This window comes from Sorex araneus, chromosome 5 (genome assembly GCF_027595985.1).
Source record: "Sorex araneus isolate mSorAra2 chromosome 5, mSorAra2.pri, whole genome shotgun sequence".
NCBI lineage: Eukaryota > Metazoa > Chordata > Mammalia > Eulipotyphla > Soricidae > Sorex > Sorex araneus.
The window spans coordinates 197,385,023-197,409,690 of record NC_073306.1 but is presented as its reverse complement, the minus strand read 5'-3'; the positions used below and the strand labels follow the sequence as shown (position 1 = coordinate 197,409,690).

Genomic DNA, 24,668 nt, shown 5'->3' with positions numbered 1-24,668 from the left:
AAAACCGTATTTCAACTTGCTCTTTCTTTTTCGTTTCATTTGGATGTGTTCCTGTAACGAGAAAAAGGTGGTCCTTGGTCTGTGCTCAAGAAAGCTGACTGCGTAGCATCTTATCCATCCTATCAGGTTCCTGAATTCTTGGAATTAGTTTGCTCAGTCTGGAATCAAGTGACAGTTGCCTCTTCTCTTGTGGGGGCAACCTCTAGGCTCCGGAACCTTCTGGAATATGGATTGTGAAACATTGGCTAGAACCGGCCAGACAGAACCTATTGCTCTCTAAATACCACGGATCCTAACTTAAGCCTCCTAGCAATTCCCTGGCAGGAGCTACTACTGTATTCCTTATTTTACTGAGCTTAGATATACCAAGTAATTGCCCTTGAGTCATAAGGCTAATAGTTGGTAAAATTCATCTGTGTGCCAGTGGAGTGTTACAGCCAAGTCCCAGGTCTTAGGGCTAAGCTTTAGATTCTGTATTGCAGAAAACCGAGGTCCTGCATTTTCGGAGTGAAACCCAAAAAGAAAGGGTGAGAAAACCTGAGATCCTTTTAACAGGGGAAAGGCTTTTAGGCATAACTGGCCAGCATCCGTGAGATTAATACAGCTTTACCTGTATTAACTTGAATGTGGACAGACGGATGTGGACATGGAGGCCACTGGCAATATTGTGCCGATGGATGCTCTTACTAGAGCAATGTCAAATGAGAAATCTTCAGTTCCCCTGACCTAATTCTCAGGGGCAGCGGTCAATAGCTCGACTCACACGGAGAAACGGACCCACCACTCACTCTGTTAGCATCTTTTCAACGATTTTCTTAACCAGGGGGGCTTCGGGGTTGAGACAGGCTTGATGACCGTTCTTGAGAGTGGCTCTGCAGATAGAAGCGAGGGTCAAGTCAGACTGAGGAGCGGAAGGGCTTGGGGGTATCTTAGGGATGATGGGGGAGGGCTTGGGGATGACGTCCTCGGCAGGACGCGGGGACACTTACACGACTTCGGTGCGGGGGCAGTGGGGTGCCGGGGGCGTGACCGTCACGCTCTGGATGTTCTTGAAGTGAACGCCCTGAATGGTCTCCAGGCACTGGCAGCGCAGCTCGTAGGCCAGGGGCACCCCTGCGGGTGGGGAGGCGGGGAGAGAGCGGGTGAGAGGATGGGGTCCTGGGAGGACCGTTCTGGGCTCCCGGGCTGCGGGGTCGCAGGGTTGTACCTGCAACTCGTCGGCAGGCGGCGCCCAGGAGCAGGAGCAGCAGCGCAGCGCGGAGGGTCCCAAGAGCCCTGGGAGTGGCGGGGGTCGCGGCGCGGGCCATGGTGCCGAGCGTGCAGGGTCGGAAGGACGGCTTGCAGAGCGATCTGAGCGCCCCGCCGCCGCCAGCCCCTTTTATCCATGATGGGAGCGGAAAGGCTGGCCGTCCAGGTCCAGGGAAATCCCCGCGCCCAGGTGGATCCCGGGGCTTCAAGGAAACGCGCCGCCCCGCCCACCTGGGCCAGGGGTTGGGGGCCCTGCACGGGCCAACGCCCCTGGTCTCTTGCTCATCTGCATGGGAATTTCTCCTGCGGGATCCACATCCCTATAGCGGGCCCCAGACGCCGCCACGCCGAGGCCAGCGCCTGCGGGAAGGGCCGGTGGTCCCCGCGGACCCTGTGCGCGGAGCCGGGGTGGACAGCGGCTAGATCGGGGTGGCCGAGTGCTGGCAGGACCCCCGGGCAGCTCTGCAGGAAGCGTCAGGTCCATCAGAGGCGGGAGAGGAAAGAGCAGGCACGGGGTCACTGCTGCCCAGCCCTCTCTCCTCTATCAACAAAATCGTCCTTGCCCCTGGAAGTTCCATTCTGGGCTGATTCAGACCAAAGCACGTGGGAAATACAGCGGTCACTACCCCAGATGCAACTAAGAATGCGCAGGGTCAATATTTTTGACTCACACTTTTAGGTTATCTTGGTTTTGTTTTCCATTTGGTGGGAGCGGGGGGGTCAAGTGTCAGAGCTGAAGTCAGTGTCAGTTGCAAGGGAGTGTGGAGGGCTGTAACAGGACCTCGGCGCTGGGTCCTGCCGAACTTCCTTCTTCCCCCTGAAATGTTGGAATTTCCAGAATTTTTCTCCCAGAGAGCTGCTTTTACATGTCACCAGGGCTTCAGACACTCTCTGGGACAGGGCAAGGGCGGCCACCGGCTCTGGAGTTCACCAGGCAGGTGAGAGGAGCCGGGGGTGGAGAAAGTGCCCTCGGGGCAGCGGGGCTGCCTTCCTGGCCCTGTGGGCAGAGGAAATCGGAAACGCCCCCAGTCACACTTCAAATCTCCCCACTTCCACAGGAGCTTTGATGCTTGGGTTTCTTTTCTCTTAGAAGCAAATATCGACCTAGCCTTGCTTTCTGAACCAGAATTGCAGTGTTTTAACCCAACGTGAGTTTCTGAGAAGTTTGAGTCAACGTGAATTGTTGAGGATCTGGGTATAATAGGTAGGTGGGATTCAGACCTCTTGGATCACAGGTATGAGGTTGGAGGACGCAAGGGAGCAGAAGAAGGAATGTCTCTGACCCAGGACTGGGTGTTGAAGGACATGGCCATGCTTAATCCAACTCAGCTGAGCCTACATCCCTTTGCCTTGCCGATGGAAACCTCCTGAATTTTCAGTTGCTGAATTTTCAATTTGGACAGCACAGTTTGTGCTGCACAGTGGCCTATGTATCATCATCATCATCATCATCATCATTTAAATTTTTTTTTCTTTTTTGGGGGTTGTCACACCTGGCGTTGCACAGGGGTTACTCCTGACTCTGCACTCAGGAATCACTCCTGGCAGTGCTCGGGGGACCATATAGGATGCCTGGAATCGAACTTGGGTCAGCTGCATGCAAGGGAAATGCCCTCCCCTCTGTCCTATCACTCTGGCTCCCATTTAAAATTTAAAAAAAAAATTTTTCTTTTCCTTTTGGGCCATTACCTGGAGAGGCTCAGAGATTATTACTACTGGCTCTGATCTCGGGAATTACTCCTGGCAGTGCTCAAAGGACCAGGCAGTGCTGGAGATTTGCACTAGACTCAGTCCCATGCAGGCAGGCATCCGAACTCTTATACTACCTCTCCAATCCTGTTAGTGTCCTTTCAGACTATATATTTTATTCTTCTTAGGGTTCTGCACTCATGGATTCATGCCCAGTGCAGAATCTCCTCCAAGGAGTGCCGCCTATACATTTAACACAGATTTCACTAGGGTGTTGGGAGGTTCCTGTATGTCTTTCCATTCCCTGCAACAACACATCCCTTGGCCTGCTTTATCATGGGTCAGTGTAGTTACCAACTGCCACCTGCAATTGTAAGCATTGCTTTGCGCATCCCAACATAGTTATAAGAAGTGAGTCAACAAACATGTTGTGAGAGCCAGTACAGACAAAGAGTTTATGTTTGCGGATTAAAATAAAATTATCACCCCAACATTGCCTAGTAGAAATTCAACCTATTGTGAATTCTTTCATAAAAAAACATTATATATAGGTATACATACATATATATAACATATATATAAATGGAAGGTTCCATTCGATTTTCCTTTTAGTTAAGCATTTTCTGTAGTGCACTTACCCAGAGAAAAACACACTTGTACTAAGAAATGCACTTTTATAAACTTTAAAAAAACCGTTTATCTCTATCATTGATTTATTTATAAACCTACTTTAAGTCACTTCATCTATAAAATGGGAAATTGAATGAAAGACTGTCTTTTTTTTATTAGTGAATCACCATGAGTTACAGTTACAAACTTATGAACTTTCATGTTTGCATTTTGTTTATATCCCTCCACCAGTGCCCAGTCCCCTCCCTAAATGTTCCCAGTATCCCTCCCACGCTCCCAAAAAGACTATCTTATTTATTGGAAAGTTTTATAAACTAAAACCCTAACTTAAAAAAATTCCATAATATAATCCTGAAAGGAAAAAGTAAAGAAATTAAAGGAATATTAAAAATTATGTTGAACTGTAGGAAATTAAAAAGAATCAAAAAGTTATAAAATATGTGACTGGAACATGAATAATTGAGTCTGTGGGTTAATTCTCTGATACTGATTATTTTCTGGAAATTCACGAGAAACTGAGTTGTCCCACTAAAGTTATTCTTTAGGACTTGAAAGATGTATTGTTTTCTTTTCAAGTTAGTGATACAGACTCATTTATTAATGTTTATAATAGAAAAGTATAAAGAATTATTTCCCCCTAATCTCTCTTAACCCTTTTCTGTGAAACAAACTATAACAGGTCACCGAGAGTTTACTGCCCACCTGGGGGAGAGCCTGGCAAGCTCCCTGTGACATATTCATATGCCAAATACAATAACAATGATGGGTATCATTCCCCTGACCCTGAAAGACCCTCTAATGGGGCACCATTGGGAAGAACGAGTAAAGAGAGGCTGCTAAAATCTCAGGGCTAGGATGAATGGAGACGTTACTGGGCCCGCTGGAGCAAATTGATGATCAATGGGATGACAGTGATACAGTGATACTTTATTAAACACAGTAGCTGATAAGCTGTGGAATTTTGAGTAAATATGAAACAAGTTGCTTATTTTGTTTATTGTCACATGCTACAGACATATTTCTAGGCCTCTGTACCCATCCCGAAGTGCAGCATATTCATTTTGTGCAAAATTATAGGTGCTCTTCCAATAATTTTACAAACATTAACTCATACAGTCGTTCAAACACTCATTGGAAGCAGATATTATTATTGTTTTTGTGAAGCTTCATAGTTACAAATATAAAAGCAGCGGGAAAGAGAGTTTAAGGAACTCACTAAGATTATAGGATGTCGGGTCTGGATTCATACTCAGTGAATGACTTCTAATCATCTGACTATAGCAAAAGCATTCTATGAAGGCTGGGAATGTATCCCAGTGGTAGAACATGAATGTACCTCAGTGGCTCTCATACAGAGGATGGTGGGTTCAGATCCAGATACCTCCATAAATAAAACAAAAAATCCCCCCTCACCACCAAAAGAAAACACTCTCAAATTATCTATAAGGAACAGTTTAAGAATTTGCTGGTGAGTGATTCTTGAATACCTTTTGTTGTTCTTTTTATGGATTAACTCGAGTTTATTGTAAAGTGCAAACATAGTGAAAATGCTCAATAAAACTCCACAGTTTTGCTTCTTCACTCACAGCATTGCATCTTCCTGTGGCACTGAATAACTTGTTTGTCTCTAAGTGTCCAGTTGTGAAATAAGGTAGGTTTTATCAGGGAGATGTCTGGCAAACATTAATAAGAGATAATGGTTAATAAGAGATAATGGTTATTTTCATCAGTGTGATAGTAGATGGGAATCATACACTCCCTGATATGATGCTATGCGAAAGACCTCTTTGGTATTCTTTCCAAAAGTTCATAACCTCAGCTAAAAAAACACAAGGAAGATAGTTTTCAGGCCGAAATGAAGAGATATCAAATAAGTGACTAGAGCTCTCCCAGACTGGCAAAGTCTTGAAGAGTAGGAAAAAAATTTTCAAGCTGTCACAGTCCAGAGGAAGGTACAAGATAGAACTGCAGTGTGGTACCAGGATTGGGTCCTGGAACAGAAAGTCGATGGTGAGAAGAAAAACTCGTGAAATCTAAACAAAGACTTGAATTTTGTCATTGTAATGTGCCATGTTGGTTGTTTAGTTACGGAAAATGTACAACAGTAATACAAACTGTATGTGATAAGGGGAATAAGTGAGGGGTACATAGAAAAAGATTTCTTTTCAACTTTTGTAAATTTATTTCAAAATACAACACTTGATTTATATAAGTTTCTCCTTCTAAATTGACTAATAGTACCACTAATACGGACTGGAGCGATAGCACAGCGGGTAGGGCGTTTGCCTTGCACATGGCCGACCCAGGTTCGATTCCTCCGTCCCTCTCAAAGAGCCCGGCTAGCTACATAGAGTATCTCACCCGCACAGCAGAGCCTGACAAGCTACCTGTGGTGTATTCGATATACCAAAAACAGTAACAACAAGTCTCACAATGGAGACGTTACTGGTGCCCGCAAAAAATCAATGAACAACAGGAGGCCAGTGCTACAGTGCTACCACTAATAAAAAAATCAGTGAAAGTGAATGGCTGACATGGTAACTTCCCAGAAAAGGATTAAACTTTTGTGGAATTCATATGAAATATGAAAATCCCAAGCATCTTCTGGCTCACTTTGGACACTTATTGAGTTTCATAAACTTAAAGCTTTTCTTTTTAACCATCGATCATACTGACAAATATCAATTTATTATAACCGAAGAATAGCAAAAATGCTGTAATGCTCTCCAGACATAGGTCTGAGCTAATGCAAAGGAGGGCATTCTAGGACAACAGAATTCTGAGTTTGCTACAAAGCTTCCTGAAGATGGATGAAATGAAGCGTGTTGGGATGTAGTCAAGGTTTGTAGATCTTTGCAAAATTGAATTCAAGAATAACTTAATCAAAAACACTTGTTTTTGTAATTGAAGTAAAAAAGAAAAGGGTTTTAAAATTTTTTTCTTTCTTCACTTGTTATTTATTTCCTTAACATGCCGCTTGAATCCATGAGTTTTCCATCAACCCAAAACACAGAAATATTTATAAGCACAGACATGCTGTGGCCAGCACAATAAACAAATGTGCTTTCTTGTTGAACAGTGCTTTCCCAAGACAAAGAGTTTTGCACAACTTGGACTAAAGATCTTCTTTAAACTCTTGCATTGATTTTTAAAGAAAGGGAATAATCTTGAAATTGGAAGCTTTAGAGATTAGAATTTATTTGTCTTTGAATCAATTTGAGGTTCTAAGACTTTAAAATTTATTTGTCTTTGAGTCAAAATTAAAATTAAAATTTATTTGTCTTTGAATCAAAATTTAAAAAAATTAAAATGAAAATTTATTTGTCTTTGAATCAAGTTGAGTTTCTAAAACTTTCATTTTTTAAAAGATAGTTTATTTTAAAATTATTATTGTTGTTGTTGTTTTGTTGGTGGTGGTTTTGCGACCACACCCGGTGATGTTCAAGGGTTACTCCTGGCTCTGAAAACTCAGGAATTGCTCCTGGTGGTGCCTGGGGGATCATATATGGGATCATATGGGTGCCTGGGGATCGAACCCTGATAGGTCACATGCAAGGCAATGTACTATTGCTTTGGTTCGCGTCTATCTATGTATTTTTTACCTTAGTCAGTGCTTTAGCATCAGCTTGTGCAGATATATAACTACAGCTGTCCCCTCAACTGTCCCAGGTGCCTTTCTGCTCCAAAGTTTCTCTGACTCTGCCAGGAAAATCTCTCTTCAATAGGGAATGAGTCAATATATAAACATTTCCCCTCTCTTCCATGATCTAGACAGTCTTTGATCCCTCAAAACATCCCTAGGGGGACCGAACACTGTTTGTCTCCCATTTTTCCATATTTTACTTTTTCCATTTCTTAAGTCATGTTTATTCAGTTCCCATTTATTCAGAATGCATTTCCCCTAAATAAATTTAGCAATCAATGGCAGGTTGATTGCTCAGGTTCTGCTTTTGAGAAGTGAGGTGAAGGAACGGGGTGGAAGGAAGCTGACACTCAGGGTGCAATCGCTTCTGGAACATTGTCTAAAACTGAACTATGAATAGCTTTGTAAGTCACTGTGTTCTTTAATGATTTTTTTAAAAAAAGAAATAAAGCAAGGGAAGTTTTGATTGGCAGGCATCAGTGGAGCTGGAGTATGTTAGACAGTAATGGATCATCTGTCCAAATTAGATGCGAGGATTCATCTAATTAAAAGTAAAAAATCTGGACAGGACATGGATGGATAATAGTCATTTTTCTCATAATTAAAAAGAGTAATTTAGGGCTGGAGCGATAGCACAGCGGATAGGGCGTTTGCCTTGCACGCGACCGACTCAGGTTCAATTCCCAGCATGGCATATGGTCCCCTGAGCACCGCTAGGGGTAATTCTCAAGTGCAGAGCCATGAGCAACACCTCTGCATTGCCGGGTGTGACCCAAAAATTAAAAAAAGAGATTAACTTATGTGTCTAAAAATGCTAGATGTAATGTTCAAATTTAAGCACTTCTCTTTTAACCTGTATACTCTCTTCTGCAATTAAGATGAATATTTTTGTTCCTTGCATGATAATTTAATATTATTGATGTACAGATATTTAAAATCATTCAGTTTACAATTCACTTTTGAACTACTGCTATATTAGATCTTGGAAAGAGTTATTCTTGCAGGGGTACATTTATTAGTTTAAGAGTGTTTTCACAAATTGCTTTAAACTTTTATTTTCTTAAAATTATCTCAATTGTCTGTATGTGGTACTCACTAAATGAATGGCATTCTAATCATAGTGTAGCAATAAGAACTACATGATTGCAAAAATTGCAAAAATAAGGAAATGAGAAAATGTTTTCTAAGATGTAATCACGCAAGCCATTTTTTTGAGATAAAAACATCACTAAGACATTATGGTACTATGGAAACAAAATTTGGGAAGTATAAAAGGAAAATAGCATACATAAAGATAAAACTTTCAACGAGAAAAACTTATGAATCATCATAAAAAAACTGATATTGGAGACTTGAGCAGTGGGATGGGCATTTGCCTTGAACATGGGAGACCTGGGTTTGACTCCTGGCACCCTATGTGGTCCCCTGAGAGCCCCCAAGAGTGATATCTGAAGAGCTGGGGGTTAGTATGTGCACCATTGGGTGTGGCCCCAAAGTACACCCAGATGTTGAGCATACAGTCCACAATATTTTCAGTGTTCATTATTCCCCTGTTCTTATTTTTTTTGTCTGCAATATTTTTGTTCTCTTTTCTTTTCTATGTGTTGTCCATGTACTCAGGTAATTCTGTAGGCAAAAGACTTGAATTGATACTTCAAAGGAGAGGCTCTACTGGTGTGCAGCTGAACTAGCTCCTTGACTGACATTTCTGAAGTAGCTGAGGACTTTTTCAAGAAATATGAGATCCGGTTAGATAAGGTAAAAAGGGTGACGTGGAGAAAAGTTGGGTTGGTTGTACATATCTTACATACATGTACAATTTGCATAGAATGTGATCTGTGGTCAAATAAAAAATGTTTCGTGAACACATATAATAGCATATGTGTGTGCCTAATGGGCATAAATAAAGAAGTTAGGGAAACACTCAACAGATCCCTAATATTAATAGATGATAATATGTATCATTGATGGGGCAATGATAGGGTTATATGACTAGGACTAATTCGTGAGATCTGAACCTAACAAGTTCAGGGGTTAAGAAAAAAATTTTTCTTTTTTGTTTTTGAGCCACACCTGACAGTGCTCAGGGGTTCATATGGATTGCTGGGGGATCAAACTGGTGTCAGCAAGCGGAAAGCAAGAGTCCTATCAGCTATAGTATTGCTTCAGTCTCCAGAAATAGTATTTTTAGTGTTTGATCAAGTTTCTGTCCATGAGGTTCCTTATCTAGTACCAGCTGCATGATATTGCGCTTTCCCCTGGAGATCTCTCCGGCCCGCGGAGAGACAACAGTGGAAAGCGCTCCTAATTGGGTGGGTTCTGTGAGCAGTTCCGACCTGAAATAAAACTAGTGAGGATAATAAATAGGGGGCCCAAGACGACACATGCCGATCAAGGGCAACTTTATTAACTGCCACGCTGGTTTTATACTTTTCTTAGCAGGGGGTTGGTACATAAGTTGTCAATCATCAGGGAAGTGTCTTCTCAGGCCAAATAAGGAAAGGTTCGGGGTGTATTAGGTGGGCTTACAACATTCTTCAAGAGTAGATTGAGAAATAGTGGGGAGAGGAAGGCAAAGGTCTATCTGGCAGGAGCATCTGGCAGGAGGAATGCACAAGGTAGAGGAAGGCATTCTACTTAGGGGCTTATTGGCGTCTCTTAAGTTAACTGCCCTGGGCTACTTTTACCTCTTGAGTTTGGCTATTTCCTTTGTCACAAGGGCACCTGTGCCTCAGGTCAAGCAAAGCTGGTAATGGAATTTTCCGGTTTGTCCAGGGTAAAGGTTTCGGGGTCCTCTTTTGTTCAGGGTCCTGAGCAGTCCCCAACATGATATCATAGGGCTCACTGCGTTATTGTTTCCTTCCACACGGTTATATTTGAAAAATGTGCTTTTATCACATATTCTGACAGACACTTTTTTGAAAGCAGGAATGAAGAGATGACGACACATTAATAGATATAACCTTTATCCCTGAGCAGCAGGAAAGCATATAATAATCAGAGTACTTTATCATATGAAGCTATATAAAAATTGAATTATTCTTTTAAAAAAATTTTAAATTTTTTATATTTTAAAGTTGTTCACAATATTATTATATTCAATATTCCAACGCCAATCTCAACACCTTTACACCATCCCACTACCATTATTTCAAATTTTCCCACCACTACCCAAACCTGCCCCAAAGCACGTACTAAATAAGTCGTTTTGTATTGCCTATTATGAATAATCCTCTAAAAATGATCCAAAATTGTTTCCTTAGTGGAAAGTGTGTGAAGAGTGTTGTATCTCACCCTGGAGCCATTAAGTCCTTGCATAAGAGATTACTAACAGGTTGTTACAGGTTGACACTTTTGTGCTTACATATATATATGTATATATATAACCTATATTGTTTATATTTACACTATAAATATATATGTATATATTTCAATCAAATATATATATTTTTATATATATTTATGATCAAATGACTGAATAGCTGGCCTCCTACACATTACCCCATCAAATGTGGTGTGCTGCTCTTGGCACATCAGTGACATTGAGTGTCCTCTCTCTCATCTAGAACTCCAGACTCCTGTCCTGTTTCTATCATTATTTGTCCCACTGGCTTTTGAATCCGTGTCTATTTAGATTCTCCATATGTATGTGATTAAATTTTCTATTTTTTTACCAACTAATCTCTCTAATACTAATTTTACTGCATATTAACCTGAGAGGAACCTGGAAGAACTAAAGTTTTTCCTCTCTGCCCCTATATGATGTGCATAGTCAGTATTTATATATGTGTATGTGTATGTGAATGCTGTATACATGGATTTGAGAATTTTTCTCAATCCAAGAGAAAAATTGTTTATTGCCCCAAATTAAGAAAGATATTCTTTAGATGGAATGCAATAAGATTATTAAATGTGTTTTATGACAGTGTACAACATTTTATCAGAAATTATACCAAGTGACTAATATTTTTCACTGTATCATTGTATCATCATTGTTACTGTATTTGGCATATTGAATATGCCACGGAGAGCTTGCCAGGCTCTGCTGGTGGGCAGGATGCTCTCGGTACCTTGCCAGGTTCTCTGAGAGGGAAAACTAGGCTAAAAGAGGTCAAGCTGCGGCAGAGTTTCTGGGAGCGTTATTTTATAGTCTGTGGATCTCGGCCATTGATGGGATTACACGGTGCCAGGGGCAGTTTGTGGGTGTGGCTGCCAAGCTACTGGAAAATGGAGATCTTGGTGAAGGAAGCCCAGTCCCGTTCCAAGCAGGTTTAGAGATCTCAGCCCCGGGTCCCACAAACCTGGGTTACTCTGCCCGTTCCTCCATGTGTGAGGCTCATCTAAAAGTGTGGAGTGGGGCCTTGAGCATGGCTGTGGCTGGGTTCCAGAGGGCTTCGGCTGCCGGGGCTCTGCTCAGGGTGGGAAACTCAACCTGCCCCTCTCTGGTCAAGACAGCCAGGCTTGGAGGCAAGAAACTCTTATTTTTCAAAGAAAACAAAATTTTTGAATGGTAAAATTACTTAAAAATTTTTTCTCTGTATATTCATGCTGTCAATAATGAGCATTCATTCATTATCTTTTATGAGAAAGCAATGGCTCTATCTTTAAAACCAAACAAACAATGCTCCATCTGTTGCAGAGGAAACTCTTTATACCCACAAAGATCTATATTAAAAGGGAGGAAGCAAAAATTTAGAAAAATGTAGAATCACTTTAAGAGCAAAATGACCTTTTGTGGTTTCATTTTTGTGACTGTGCAGTTAGTGCTGAGTTTATGAACATTTTCTGTCAAGTATCTCAAGCCAGCCAAAAAATAATTAAAAAAAAGGACATTCACTTTTTATCACTTCCTGAATTTCTAAACTGCAGGGAGTTACAGTTAATTACTTGGCCTTTTCTCAGAGGAAAGTCTCCCAACTATGCTGTTGCTGATAAAGAAGGCAGATCCAAAAATGGGAAGAACAAATGAACAGAAACTTCTTCAAAGAAGAAATAAAAATGGCCAAAAGAAACATGAGAAAATGCTTTACATCACTAATCATCAGGGAGATACAAGTCAAAGCAGTAAGATATTTCACACCACAGAGACTGGCATACATCAAAAAGAACAAGAGCAACTAATACTGGTGTGGATGTGGGTAAAAAGGGGCTTTTCTCAATTCCTGGTGGGAATGACGACTGGTCCAGCCATTTTGGAAAACAATATGGGCATTCCTCACAAAAAATATAAAGAAATTGAGCTTCCGTATGACTTCTGGGAATATGCCCTAGGAACCCAAACACTCACAGCAGAAATGCTATCTGCACTTCTCTGTCTATTGCAGCACTATTCCCAGTAGACAGAATTTGAAAATATCATGAATGCCTGAGAACAGATGACTGGTTAAAGAAACTCTGGCATATCTTATACAATGGAATACTATGCAGCTGTTAGGAAAAATGAAGTTACAAAATTTGCTTATAAATTCATAAATGTGGAGAGTATTGTGGTGAGTGAAATGAGTCAGAAGGAGAGGGATAGAAATATAATGATTTGGCTCTTTTGTGGGATATAAAAATACACAATGTGAGACTAATACCCAAGGACAGTAGAAATAAGAGCCAGGAGGTTTAGTCCACAGTTGTAAGCCTGCCTCAAGTGCTGGGGGAGAGGGCAGTTGGGATAGAGAAGGGAACACTGTGACAAAGATAATTGGAAATGACTATTCTGGTTAAGGACTGTGTGCTGAAAATAGGTAAAGGAACAAGCAGAATAACCCCTCGGTATCTGTGTTGCAAACCATAATGCCCAAAAGGAGAGAGGGGGGCAGGGAGAAGGAAAGTGCCTGCCATAGAAACAGGCTGTGGAGAAGGTAGTGGAAGGAAAACTGGGGACATTGGTGGTGGGAAATGTATAATGGTGGAGGGATGGGTATTGGAACTCTCTATGACTGAAACCCGACCATGAGCTGCTTTGTAACTCCTTATCTCAAGGTGATTCAATTTAAAACATAAGTATCCTCAGAATCAGTAATGGTTGACTTGACATAATTTGTTTTAATTCTTTGGTCCTGTAAACCATAATTCTAATTATTGGTGGCAACTATGTGTTGTTTGAGGCAAGTGGGAAAAGAAAAGCAAGAAGATATGACAACGGAATTCCAATGTTTTCTCTCAATGTTCATTTGATTTTTGGAACTGACATGACTCCTGTAATCCTGTTGCTGCTTATCTCAGAGAATCACCCTGGCCACTGTCTTTCTCAACACTCCAAACTGATGGTTGTGCTTTCAGAGTAATATTAACAATAATTAATTGCTTCTTTCTCTTTCTCTCTCTCTTTCTCTCTGTTTTTGGGCCACACCAGGGTTTATATCTGGTTCTCTACTCAGTAAAAACTATCTGGGATTCTGGGAATCAAATTCATGTTAGTAGCATGCAAGGCAAGCTCCTTACTCATTGGACTATCTTCAGCCCCAATAGCTGCTCATCTTTTTTTTTTAAAAAAAATAATTTTATTTTATAAAGTTGTTCACAAGTCTCACAATGTAGACATTACTGGTGCCCACTTGAACAAATCAATGAACAACGGAACAACAGTGCTACAGATCGAAATATTTGATTACATTTAATATTTGAACACCAGTTCCACCACCATTAGGCCTTCCTACCACCATATTTCCATCCTAAGCCCGAACCCTGCCCCCAAAGCAGAACCGAAATAATTTATTTTGTATTGCTTGGTATAAATAGCACTGTAGCACTGTCATCCCGTTGTTCATCAATTTGCTCAAACGGGCATCAGTAACGTCTCCATTGTGAGACTTGTTGTTACTGTTTTTGGCATATCGAATACACCACACGTAGCTTGCCAGGCTCTGCCATGCAAGTGTTATAAATAATCCACTAAAAATGAGACAAAGAAGGTTTCTTAGAGGAAACTGTGTGAAAATGGTTGAATCTCACCCAGTAGTCATTAAGCCCTATTATATAAATGTACTTCCCCCTAAGATTGGTTGCCTTCTACTTTAAACCCAATCAAATATGGTATTCTACTCTTCATATATTGGTGGTGTAAAATACGAGCTGTCGCGCTGGGTCCAGGAATAGATTGACTCATGGGTGAGGCTCATCTGAGCATGTGGAGAGCAGCCTAGAGCATGGTGGTGGTTGAGTTCTGGACGTTTTCAGCTGCTGGGGCTGGGTCCCTTGGGGTTGAGAGGGGCCTCATCTGCTCCTGTTCGGGTTGCTCTGAATGAAACAGCCCGATGCAGGGTCCTGCAGCATGGCTATAGAGTATCGTTTTATGCTTTCTTCTGAGAGATTTATATTGAGTCTCTGGATCATGGCCATTAATGAGATTATATGGAGCTGCTCAGCTTTAAGGACTGTGTGTGAGGAACGATGCCAAGAACGTACTATACATGATCCATTTTGTCCATGCAGTGACCTATGAAATAGATACTTATCAGATCTCCACTTCAAGCAGGAAACAAAGACAGTGTGGAAGTGAGTGTGGGACAGTACTGTAAAAAGGACTTTAGAGCATTTATACAAAGAAATATCTATGTTTTGAGTGACTGTGCATGAGGTAGAGTTAGAATAAAAGTGAAATGCACCAAATGGACCAAATGCACCAAACTCCAGTTCTAAGACTGATAAACTTGATCAAGACTTAAATTATCTGTGTCTTTCTACTAATTAGCAGTTCCACTCTTCCCTTTCCATCTCCTTCCTCCCTCAAATGACTATTCCAGCTTTAAGAATGACAGTTGATGGAGCTGGAGCAATAGCACAGCGGGTAGGGCATTTGCCTTGCACATAGCCGACCCAGGTTCGGTTCCCAGCATCCTATATGGTCCCCTGAGCACCGCCAGGAGTAATTCCTGAGCGCATCAGCCAGGAGTAACCCCTGTGCATCACTGGGTATGACCCAAAAAGAAAAAAAAAAGAACAACAGTTGAACCTTGAATTACAGGAGCACAAACCTTGAAGTACAAATTATACTCAAATTTTCTTGAAAAATATTGTAAATTTATGTTGTTGACCAATACAATCAGTGCTAAAAATGATTTTTCTTCTCCCTGATTTATTTCTTAACATTTTCTTTTCTTTTCTTTATTTCCTTTGGCTTTTTGGGTCACACTCGGCAATGCACAGGGGTTACTCCTGGCTCATGACATGCACTCAGGAATTACTACTGGCGGTGCTCAGGGGACCATATGGGATGTTGGGAATCAAAACCGGGTTGGCCGCGTGCAAAGCAAACCCCATGTCCACTGTGCTATTGCTCCAGCCCCAACATTTTCTTTTCTTGTGGAAAAATTAGCTAAATCACGAAATTCAAATTAGTAAAGATAAGAAAGTATAGCAAATGGGTGAATGGGGACAGTAGTAGACTATGAATATCTCTCCCGCCTGACTGCTCAGTTACTGCATCTATATCTTACTGTATAGAAAAATATCACCAAACCTACTCACAAAGATCAATAAAGGCTATCATATTTTGACTTCAAAGTAGATAATATATTACTACACCAACATGCAAACGTGCCTCGCTTTTTCTTTCCATTCCTTTGTTTTAGAATTTTACTATCTTTTTTGCAAAAGTCAGTTCTATAAATATAAGCACTACAATAGTTGGGACACTTACATGGTCTTGCTGAGTACTGTTTCCTGGAATGCAGTTTCTCTGGAAACTCCAAATAAAACCTTAGTTTTACATTTGTAATAAAGTTCTCTTTTATTTCTAAATTATTCTGTAAGATGCAGTCTGTAGGGGCTGGAGTGATAGCACAGCCGGGAGGGCATTTGCCTTGCACGCAGCTGACCCGGGTTCGATTCCCAGCATCCCATATGGTCCCCTGAGTACCGCCAGGGATAGTTCCTGAGTGCAGAGCCAGGAGTGACCCCCGTGTTTCACCAGGTGTGACCCAAAAAGAAAAAAAAAGGTGCAGTCTGAAAAAGCATATAACATATAAAGTGTATCTTAATTGACTATGTTTGGGACAATCAAAAGTTATACATAGAATTTTTCCTGTGGTGAGGGTTACCAACCTTAATCTCTGAGTTGTTCAAGGGCCAACTGCAGTCAAAAGGCTATCTTTAACTAATTAACTAACAAGATACAAGCTATAGGATAAAAGCTACAGGATAAAAGTAAACCAGAGGATTGGGAGTCACACTGATCTGTGCACCCCCCAACCAGCTGTGACCTCAGTAGATTTCTTCATCTTTCTGAGGTTCTACAATGATATACTTGACTCTACGATAGGAATAATATGCATTGTGGAAATCTCTGAAAGTGTGTCTCTCTAAAATTTGTTCACCATCCTAGCATCTCCTCCCCACATATACTGCCACCAAAAGGAAGAGTGAATAATTCTATATAACATGCTCTCCTAGTAGTCTGAACCTATCTCAACACAAATAATGCCTCTGTGGAAATAAAAATATTAGCTCATGAGCAAGGGTCTGTAGCTTTACTGTCTTCAATCAACTAGATTCTGCCTTCCTGCCCATTTGACAGGCTGAATAATGCTCACTCTCACTGAGTGAGCCACACCCTAATCCTTGAAACTGGTGAGGACTTCATGAGATAATAAGACTTCAAAGACCTATAACAGGCTGAGATGGAAAGATCATCTAGTCACCAGAGTAACGGCTGAGGAAAGATGGATCATGTAATAAGTATATGGGAGTTGGCATGAGCTTTAAGATGGAGCAAAGAGGTGGATTCTTTAGCTAAGAAAGACAGTTTTTACTAGGATCTCCAGAAGGGATGAAGCTCTCAAGACACCTGAATTTAGACCCATTTTGAACTTGTAACTTCTACAGTTGTGTGGGAACAAATCTGTGTTTTTTCTTTAAGCCTTTGAGTTTGTGGTAATTTATTTTGGAAGCAAACCTTGCTCCAACCCTTCCTATTCTCCCAAAAGTGTAGCAGTATTATTATTATTATTATTATTATTATTATTATTATTATTATTAGCATTCATCTCTATTGCTAGCACTTTTCTTTTTCTCTCCCTTTTTCTTTTTGGGCATTGTGGTTTGCAACACAGGTACTGAAAAGTTATCGTATTTATCCCTTTACCTACTTCGGCACTCAGTTCTTGTCCAGAGTGATCATTTCCAGCTATCACTGTCGTAGCATACTTCTCTATCCGAACTGCCCTCCCCCTATCCACCATTGAAGCAAGTTTCCAACCATGGGTGGCTCAGTAAGAAGAGAAAAAAAATAAGGACTGGGGTAGCTCAGTCATGTGACCTTGCATAAACGGTCCCAAGCTGATCTCTGAGTAGCACTGGGTGGAGTATTAAATCAGTTGCATGAATATCAAGTGACCTTGGTCCCCCTGAGCACTGATTGGGAGCTTCCCCCCAAAAAGAAAAAAGTTTTGAAAAGACCATAGTTTCATTTATTTTATTTACTTAGAATTTGAAAGAGTTAGTTACTTAGAATTTCAAACAGTTAGATTGCAAACGAGAAAACAAAACAAAACTCATTGTATAATCATAGGATGTACAGCGGCTTGTAACTGACTCTTCAGAATTTTCCTGAGAATATTCTTATTCTTAGAGACTTGAGGATCCAAGCAAATTTTCTTCCCATCCTTCAGTGTAGCTCTGCCAAGAGAAGGGACAGACAGACTCAGAGTTTGGAGCTAAAAGTGTGTTTGGCTGGAGGGGTTGGCCGGGGATTCAGGGAGAGGCAGAGGAGCACAGGATGGGCGTGAAAGAACCAAAAAGAGGGGCTGGAGCGACAGCACAGTGGGTAGGGCGTTTGCCTTGCACAAGACCAACCCGGGTTCGATTCCCAGCATCCCATATGGTCCCCTGAGCATTGCCAGGGGTAATTCCTGAGTGCAGAGCCAGGAGTAACCCCTGTGCATCGCCGGGTGTGACTTAAAAAAAAAAAAAAAAGAACCAAAAAGAACTCACATCACTTGGAGGGCAGGACAGTGGGCACTGGCCACAATCACCTCCAGGCTGGAGATGTGCTTGAGGTGGAACTGAGAGGTGGTCTTCACACACAGGCATTGCAGATCTCTACCTTCTCCTTCCAGGTCCTCCAGGATTACGGGAGAGGCTGAAGTGGAGTGGAGAGAGGAGAATTCGTAAAAGAGCGAACTTCTTCAGGGATCTTTCCCACTGCCTTCGACCTTCATTCCTGTTCCCTAAGTCATTCCCTTGGAAAGATGGTAAAACCCCACTGGGCCATTCTAGGCTCAGTGTTTGCCCTTAGCGAGTAAGAACTCACCAGGGTTAAAGACTCATTCCCTGCCCCAAGGGTTCCAGATTCTACCTGTCGCCCTGTCGCCCCCTGCCTAGATTTTTAGCTTCTGTTCTCACCTTTGGTCAGGACAACCAGAGCAGGCAGAAGCAGAAGCCCCAAGAGCAGCGCCGCGGGGCCGGGCTGGAGGCAGGAGGCTCGGAGGCTCATGTCCAAGAGCTGAGAGCAGGATCAGAGAGCCCAGCAACCGTTGGCTCGGAACTCCGCAAGCCAGTGGTTCCAAGAGGCTCTCTGAGCCCGTTTTTATTGCCTGAACAGGGCCAGGGCGGAAGCCTGGGATGGAGGGCCGGGGAGATGCAGGGCAGCAGCTGAGACATTTCTGGGAAGTCAGGCTCTGGCCAGACAAGATTAGGAAGAAAAAAAATGAATAACCCTCAGTCAACTGTACTCGCTGAGAGCTGAAGCAGGATCCACGCCCTTAACTCACACACGTGCACATTTTGGCCATTGGAAACAGTACTTGAATGCTACAAACTGCATGTTTTCTTTGTGGTGCGTGCCAGTCTCTGTTGTCTCTGTCTTGCAGTTCACCCAGTGCACCATCAGGACCTGCAGTTTCTTCCCGTCCCTCCTCCCAGCTTCCAGAGCTCCACTTGCTCTCACATTTCTCCTGTGTTGATTGTCTCTGAGTTGCCTCTGACACTTAAGCGTTGGGAAATGTGTCCTGTGGGTCTTTTAAAAAGAAAGAAGAGTGTGGGGCAAATATTTCCTCCCAGTTTGTGGAATGTCTTTTTCTTTTGCTCGTTGTTTCTTTTGCTCCACGGAAGCATTTAAGTTTGATGTAGTCCCATTTGTTTGTCTTTGCTTCCATTTGTTTGTTGCCGATGTCTCTGGATTCAATGTCATAAAGAGTTCTGCCTCTGTTTCCATTAACATAATTTATGGATTTAGGTCCGATATCCATTTTTAATTCGCTTTCTCCTAACCCTGAAAGAGCCTCTAATGCAGCACCATTGGGAAGGATGAGTAAAGAGAGGCTGCTAAAATCTCAGGGCTAGGACGAATGGAGACGCTACTGCGCCCGCTCAAGCAAATTGAGGATCAACGGGATGATAGTGATAGTGATTTGTAGATCAGTATGAGAAAGGGCTCTAAGTTCATCTTATGAATATGTGGCTGACCACTTTTCCCAACAGCATTTGCTGAAGAAGTTTTTCGAGTTCCACTGCTACTCTTTGACTCTTGTTAAAAATCAGCGTCCATATAACAGCACTCACTTCTGTCCCCAAGCACTCAATTCCGGGCACTTTTGGGAACTCAGTTCTGTTTATTGAATTGATAATCGGTCTTTATTCCAGTACTCTAGTACCATATTGTTTTGATTACTATGTTTATATAGTATAATTTGAAATTGGGGAAAAGAGAAGCCTCCTGCTTTCTTTTCTCATTACAAGTACCTTTATTTTGAATCTCTCTTTTCTCCTTTCCCCCCCTTTCTTTTTGTCTTTGTTTTTTGTTTTTGGGGCAACCCTGACATTTCTCAGGGCTTACTCCTGGCTTTATACTCAGGGGTTCTGGAGACCATATTGGGCACCTGCCTTGCATGTACTCTATCTACTGTTAGTTGCTCTGGCCCCTGTTTTGAACGTCTCCTTGCAGTGCCTATCTACTTAGATGGGGCACAGCCAGATTTACAAAATCATTGGATAAAGTGAATTTAATTCTAAGTTGATTCAGATGAAATTTGTTTATTTACCTTTGTCATTGCCATCTACTACTAAAATTTGGAAATTATAAAAAAAATTAATTCTAGCCAAAATCACCTTTCTGAATTTCCTTGGGCTCTAGGATGTGATACAATTGTCTCTTTTCACTGTTCTCTAGATGGAAACAAAATCTATTATCTTGATCTACCCAGGGGAGTGGGTGATTTTAATAATGTAAGTGCATGAAAATGAGTATATTAGGAAGTTGGTGTTTATGTACTTGAGACATAGTCCTTTGATTTGTTTTAGGTCTTGTTATTTTCATTCTTTGCTGCCTAGAATAAATTAATCATTAATTGTTGTCAGGAACATACCAGGCTTCCAGGCTTTGTGTGCTGACTTGCAAAAACTAAAAAATACAAAAATGAAGAGGCTGGAGCAATAGCACAGTGGGTAGGGCGTTTGCCTTGCGCTCGACCAACCCGGGTTCGATTCCCAGCATCCCATATGGTCCCCTGAGCACTGCCAGGGATAATTCCTGAGTGCAAAGCCGGGAGTAACCCGTATGCATTGCCAGGTGTGACCCAAAAAGCAAAAACAACAACAGAAAAAACAGAACTTAAAAAATACAGAAGCGAACTGATCAAAATACTGACATATTAAGGATGGAACCAGTTACCAGTTTTTGTGTGAGCATACAGATGTTTGCTTAGAGAATAAGACAACTTTGCAGTCATCAAGTTTTGCAGCATCTGCACAAGGTACTTTCTACAGGAGGCAAAATTTCCTGATTTATTACTCTTCTAGGTCAGCCACAGGATGTTATATCTGTAAGGTTCCAGGGCACATTCCCAATGCTTGCTGGTAACTGGGATCCTATCAGTGATGAGGTTTGCCAGTATTGTTGTCGCTAGGGCCAGTGAGGACCTTAGGAAGGGTTAGGATATCTGAGAAATTAATATGGAGAGGATGTGCAACTAAATCCTGCTCAGGAAAAATAGATCACTGTGGGCCATCTTTACTTCACTGTGTGCATTTAAAAATAAATAACACCTCCATCTTTGGAGGTATTAGCACAGTGCAAACACTATATTGTGTCCAGCTGCTGTTCTGTTAAATTTTAGTAGGAAAATATCAGAGTTATGCATGGGATTGTAATTCCCAGCTATTGCTTGTTTATGTGTATTTTTGGTGGTAATAAAAAAGTATATTTATTTAGGCAAAATACGGTAAGGCATTGAGCCTATAATTATATAGACTTGGGTGCAAAGAGGTTATTCAACCCATTGCTCAGCTAGCAAGTGATAATGATTACATAATGATTCTTCATCCAATGGATATGTTCCTTTTTTTCTGTGTGGTTGGAGCATAGGGTTAGCTGGTTGCATCCAGCTGTGCTCAATGCTCTATCCTGGCTCCCTGCTCAGGGATCACTCCTAGTGGGGTTTTGGGAATCATATGTAATGTTAGGAATTCAACACCAAGTCCACTGCAAGCATGACAACTTTCTTACCCGATGTTCTATTTTTTTTCAGACCCTCAAAGATATGTTTTCATCAGGTCATAACTATTTTACTAAAAAAATTATTTGGCTCATGCATGCAAAGCAATATAACTGGCATAGTAAAGTAATTATTAAATTTATTAACAAATTTTTATTAATTTTTATGAATGTAATTAATAAACTATCATTACAACACATGGTACATATAACATATGATCATATAATCACCTTCATAACCATATTGTGAAATGGCAAAGTGTGGGGAAAAAGATAATGAAACCCTCCCCCCAAACGTGATATTAATGTCAGTGGCATAGAACAATGAAAAAACAAGCAAACTTTATTTTACTGTTTCTGAAAGAAGAGTGTAGTGGTGAAGAAATGAATGAAAATTTCTATAGATAGCCTATAATATTTAAATAATCTTAGACTACTTTTGAGGTTAGTATTCGGGGGCTACCCTCTGCTACTCAGCGGCAGTGGGTCACTTCTGACAGTGTTTGGGAAATCCTGTGGTGCTGGGGATCAAACATGAACCTCCTGATGCAAAGGACATGTCAGCCTGATGAGTTATTTCTCTGTCCCCTTCAAAGCTACTTCTAAAACTAAAATTGGAATCATGAAAAAATTAACTAAATGCAAATAAATACAAACATGCCAAGATAAAAACAGTTAAAACCAGTTACAATCTGTTGTTATTGTCTGAGATGTAGAAAATTTTCTCCTTTAAATTAATGAGATTCTGTGGTCTACCATACTGTTAGTAATGGTTTCACATGCATATAACTCCAACACCACACCCATCACCAGAACCCACATCCTTCCCCCAAGAAAGTGGTTTTGAAAAATAAAGCATGCTAATATTTTTCTCTCATCACATAATTTGGTGCTCTAAAAGTTAAATATATTCACTTAAATAAGCACAACATACAAGACATGCATTTTATAATTTTTTATTTTTAGGGCTTGAAGACTAATTAAATTTAGAGTCTTTCAGGAATGTGTTGAAACAAGACACCGGGGACTAAATAATAGCATGCTCTATTAAATTCCTAAAAGTATTAGCAAACATTTATTAAACAAATGCTCTAGGTTGGGTCTTTTGTGATTCCTATTACCAATTACCACTGAAGATTATACTCATGGCGTGTCTAGTCTCACAGTGAAGTACAGCAAGTTAAATGTTCAGAAGTGTATTTTCAAAGAAAATTTTAAGAGTTGTAAAACAAACCACCATGTTACCCAAGAATTAGGGAGATAAACCAAATATTATACTTTGAAACTTGGCTTGCTTTGTCTCTCTGCTATCTAGCGAGCAGCCTTCTCAGAATAAAATTGACTATTTGAAATGGAATGGAAAACATACATAAATTTTAATGCAGTATAAATAGGTTGTATGGCTAAACAAGCACTCTAGAAAGTCCAGGCTTGAAAGCATCTTGTCCTTTCTGGGAAATGGAAAGATTCGACAGAACGAAAGCAAACTAATTAGCTAGCCTATCATCTTCTAAAATTTTCTGGACTATTTTTTTGATTACGGGAGCTTCGGGGTCCAGGCAGACTTCCTTCCCATTCTTCAGGGTGGCTCTGTAAGAGTAAATAGAGTTGGTTATTTAATTACTAAATAAATGCCCTGGCCTGACAAATGAAAGGGATCGAATGGAGCTGGATTTTAAACACTGTTAGCGTGGATAGAGCTGGAGGGTTGTTCCTTACTCAGGTGATTTAATAGAAACAGGAACTTACATCACTTCCACTTGGCTGCAGTGCGCTCCTGCCCCCATCACCTCCAAATTTTGGATGTTACTGGGATGAATGCCAGAGACTGTCTTCACACACAGGCAGCGAAGTTCAAGGGACTTCTTACCGGCTTCTCTTTCAGCTAGGGAAGAAAGGGCGGCTCACGATTATTTCAAGGATCTAATCTCTTGACTTGTTTCCTCTGTTCCCCCTGTTTTAATTTTACTGCTCTCCTAGGCCCATTATGAACGTGATCCACAGACTTTTAGCAAAGTGTAATGTTTAAGTGTCTGTTTAGAGTATCGTTTCCCGGGGCTGGAGCAATAGCACAGCGGGTAAGGCATTTGCCTTGCACGCGGCCAACCCGGGTTCGATTCCCAGCTTCCCATATGGTCCCCTGAGCACCGCCAGGTGTAACTCCTGAGTGCATGAGCCAGGAGTAAGCCCTGTGCATCGCCGGGTGTGACCCAAAAAGAAAAAAAAAAAAAGACTAGAGTATCATTTCCCAACCAGGAGGCCTTGTGGACCTTTTGGGACCTAAGAATACTTCAGGGTGGGGGGAGCAAAGGTGATAATTGCATAAATAAGGAGCCACCGCATAAGACTAAGCGGGAGTGGGATGGTAAATCAGAAGGGCCCATAGACAGGAAACAAAGTTGGAAGGGAGCTATGGTGGGAAAAAGGTTAAGAAGCTGCCTTAGAGTCCTCAGAACCACGTCAGTCCTCAGCACCGGGAGATCTCTACCCCAAAGCCAGCGACAAAAGCAGCCACAGCTGCAGGCAAGCAGGCGGCAAGTTCCTCTTACTTTCCCCGCTGGTGAAGGGCAGCAGCGTGGTCAGGAGCAGCGGCAGCAGCAGCATCTCGAGTCCCCGCCGGGGGCCGGCCCGGGTGCAGGGGGAAAAGGCGGTGTGAGGTCTGAGGCCCATAGTGAGGAATGAGCTTGATCTCTCCAGGACCCGAGAGATCTCACAAACCCACAGCTAAGCGGATTTTCACGCTCAGGCCTCAGTCTTTTATACATGCTTCCTTCAAGGTGGAAAAGATAAAGGAGGGGCAAATGGCATGTCTATAAATACCCAGGGCTGAATTGTGCCAAGCAGATAACCCGAACGAGTCCAAGTTCCTGCTCAAGTTTACTTTGGCTTCCCTTTGATCCTCGTCTTTCCCTTTCTCAATTGGCATTTCCCTCATAAATATATAATAGTCTACGTGGGGCTGTCAGAACTAGAGTGAAGTACTACATGTCTTTATGTTTTTTCTTTACCAGATGCTCTGTCTTTCCAACTATATGT

The 24,668-nt window shown here is 41.6% G+C and overlaps 3 protein-coding genes across 3 annotated transcripts; all 3 read right to left on the bottom strand.

The window, feature by feature from the left end:
• Positions 1-384: 384 nt before the first annotated feature.
• On the bottom strand, positions 385-1,307 carry LOC101545791 (growth-regulated alpha protein-like). Its single transcript, XM_055140017.1, has 5 exons — positions 1,208-1,307; positions 990-1,113; positions 789-872; positions 611-686; positions 385-471 (listed from the first exon to the last, which is right to left on the bottom strand). Exons 1-5 carry the CDS (start codon positions 1,305-1,307, stop codon positions 385-387), a joined length of 471 nt encoding a protein of 156 aa, XP_054995992.1.
• A 16,346-nt stretch (positions 1,308-17,653) lies between these two features.
• On the bottom strand, positions 17,654-18,680 carry LOC101546055 (platelet factor 4). Its single transcript, XM_012934831.2, has 3 exons — positions 18,545-18,680; positions 18,134-18,281; positions 17,654-17,818 (listed from the first exon to the last, which is right to left on the bottom strand). Exons 1-3 carry the CDS (start codon positions 18,633-18,635, stop codon positions 17,695-17,697), a joined length of 363 nt encoding a protein of 120 aa, XP_012790285.1. The 5' UTR covers positions 18,636-18,680; the 3' UTR covers positions 17,654-17,694.
• A 4,439-nt stretch (positions 18,681-23,119) lies between these two features.
• On the bottom strand, positions 23,120-24,302 carry LOC101546322 (platelet basic protein). The gene is made up of 3 exons (XM_055140016.1): positions 24,121-24,302; positions 23,382-23,510; positions 23,120-23,222 (listed from the first exon to the last, which is right to left on the bottom strand). The coding sequence occupies exons 1-3, from the start codon at positions 24,300-24,302 to the stop codon at positions 23,120-23,122; spliced, it is 414 nt and encodes a 137-aa protein (XP_054995991.1).
• Between the last annotated feature and the right edge of the window lie 366 nt (positions 24,303-24,668).

What these genes read in the sequence shown, in the direction of transcription:
- LOC101545791 (XM_055140017.1), bottom strand. Translation starts at nt 1,307, where the DNA reads ATGGCCCGCGCCGCGACCCCCGCCACTCCCAGGGCTCTTGGGACCCTC. An exon ending in CGCCTGCCGACGAGTTGCAG is followed by an intron (nt 1,114 to 1,207) that starts GTACAACCCTGC and finishes CCCCACCCGCAG; the next exon opens with GGGTGCCCCTGGCCTACGAG. An exon ending in TGCCCCCGCACCGAAGTCGT is followed by an intron (nt 873 to 989) that starts GTAAGTGTCCCC and finishes TTCTATCTGCAG; the next exon opens with AGCCACTCTCAAGAACGGTC.
- LOC101546322 (XM_055140016.1), bottom strand. Translation starts at nt 24,302, where the DNA reads ATGGGCCTCAGACCTCACACCGCCTTTTCCCCCTGCACCCGGGCCGGC. An exon ending in CTTTTGTCGCTGGCTTTGGG is followed by an intron (nt 23,511 to 24,120) that starts GTAGAGATCTCC and finishes CCTAGCTGAAAG; the next exon opens with AGAAGCCGGTAAGAAGTCCC. An exon ending in TGCAGCCAAGTGGAAGTGAT is followed by an intron (nt 23,223 to 23,381) that starts GTAAGTTCCTGT and finishes TTACTCTTACAG; the next exon opens with AGCCACCCTGAAGAATGGGA.
- LOC101546055 (XM_012934831.2), bottom strand. Translation starts at nt 18,635, where the DNA reads ATGAGCCTCCGAGCCTCCTGCCTCCAGCCCGGCCCCGCGGCGCTGCTC. An exon ending in TCTGGTTGTCCTGACCAAAG is followed by an intron (nt 18,282 to 18,544) that starts GTGAGAACAGAA and finishes ACTCCACTTCAG; the next exon opens with CCTCTCCCGTAATCCTGGAG. An exon ending in TGTCCTGCCCTCCAAGTGAT is followed by an intron (nt 17,819 to 18,133) that starts GTGAGTTCTTTT and finishes TTCTCTTGGCAG; the next exon opens with AGCTACACTGAAGGATGGGA.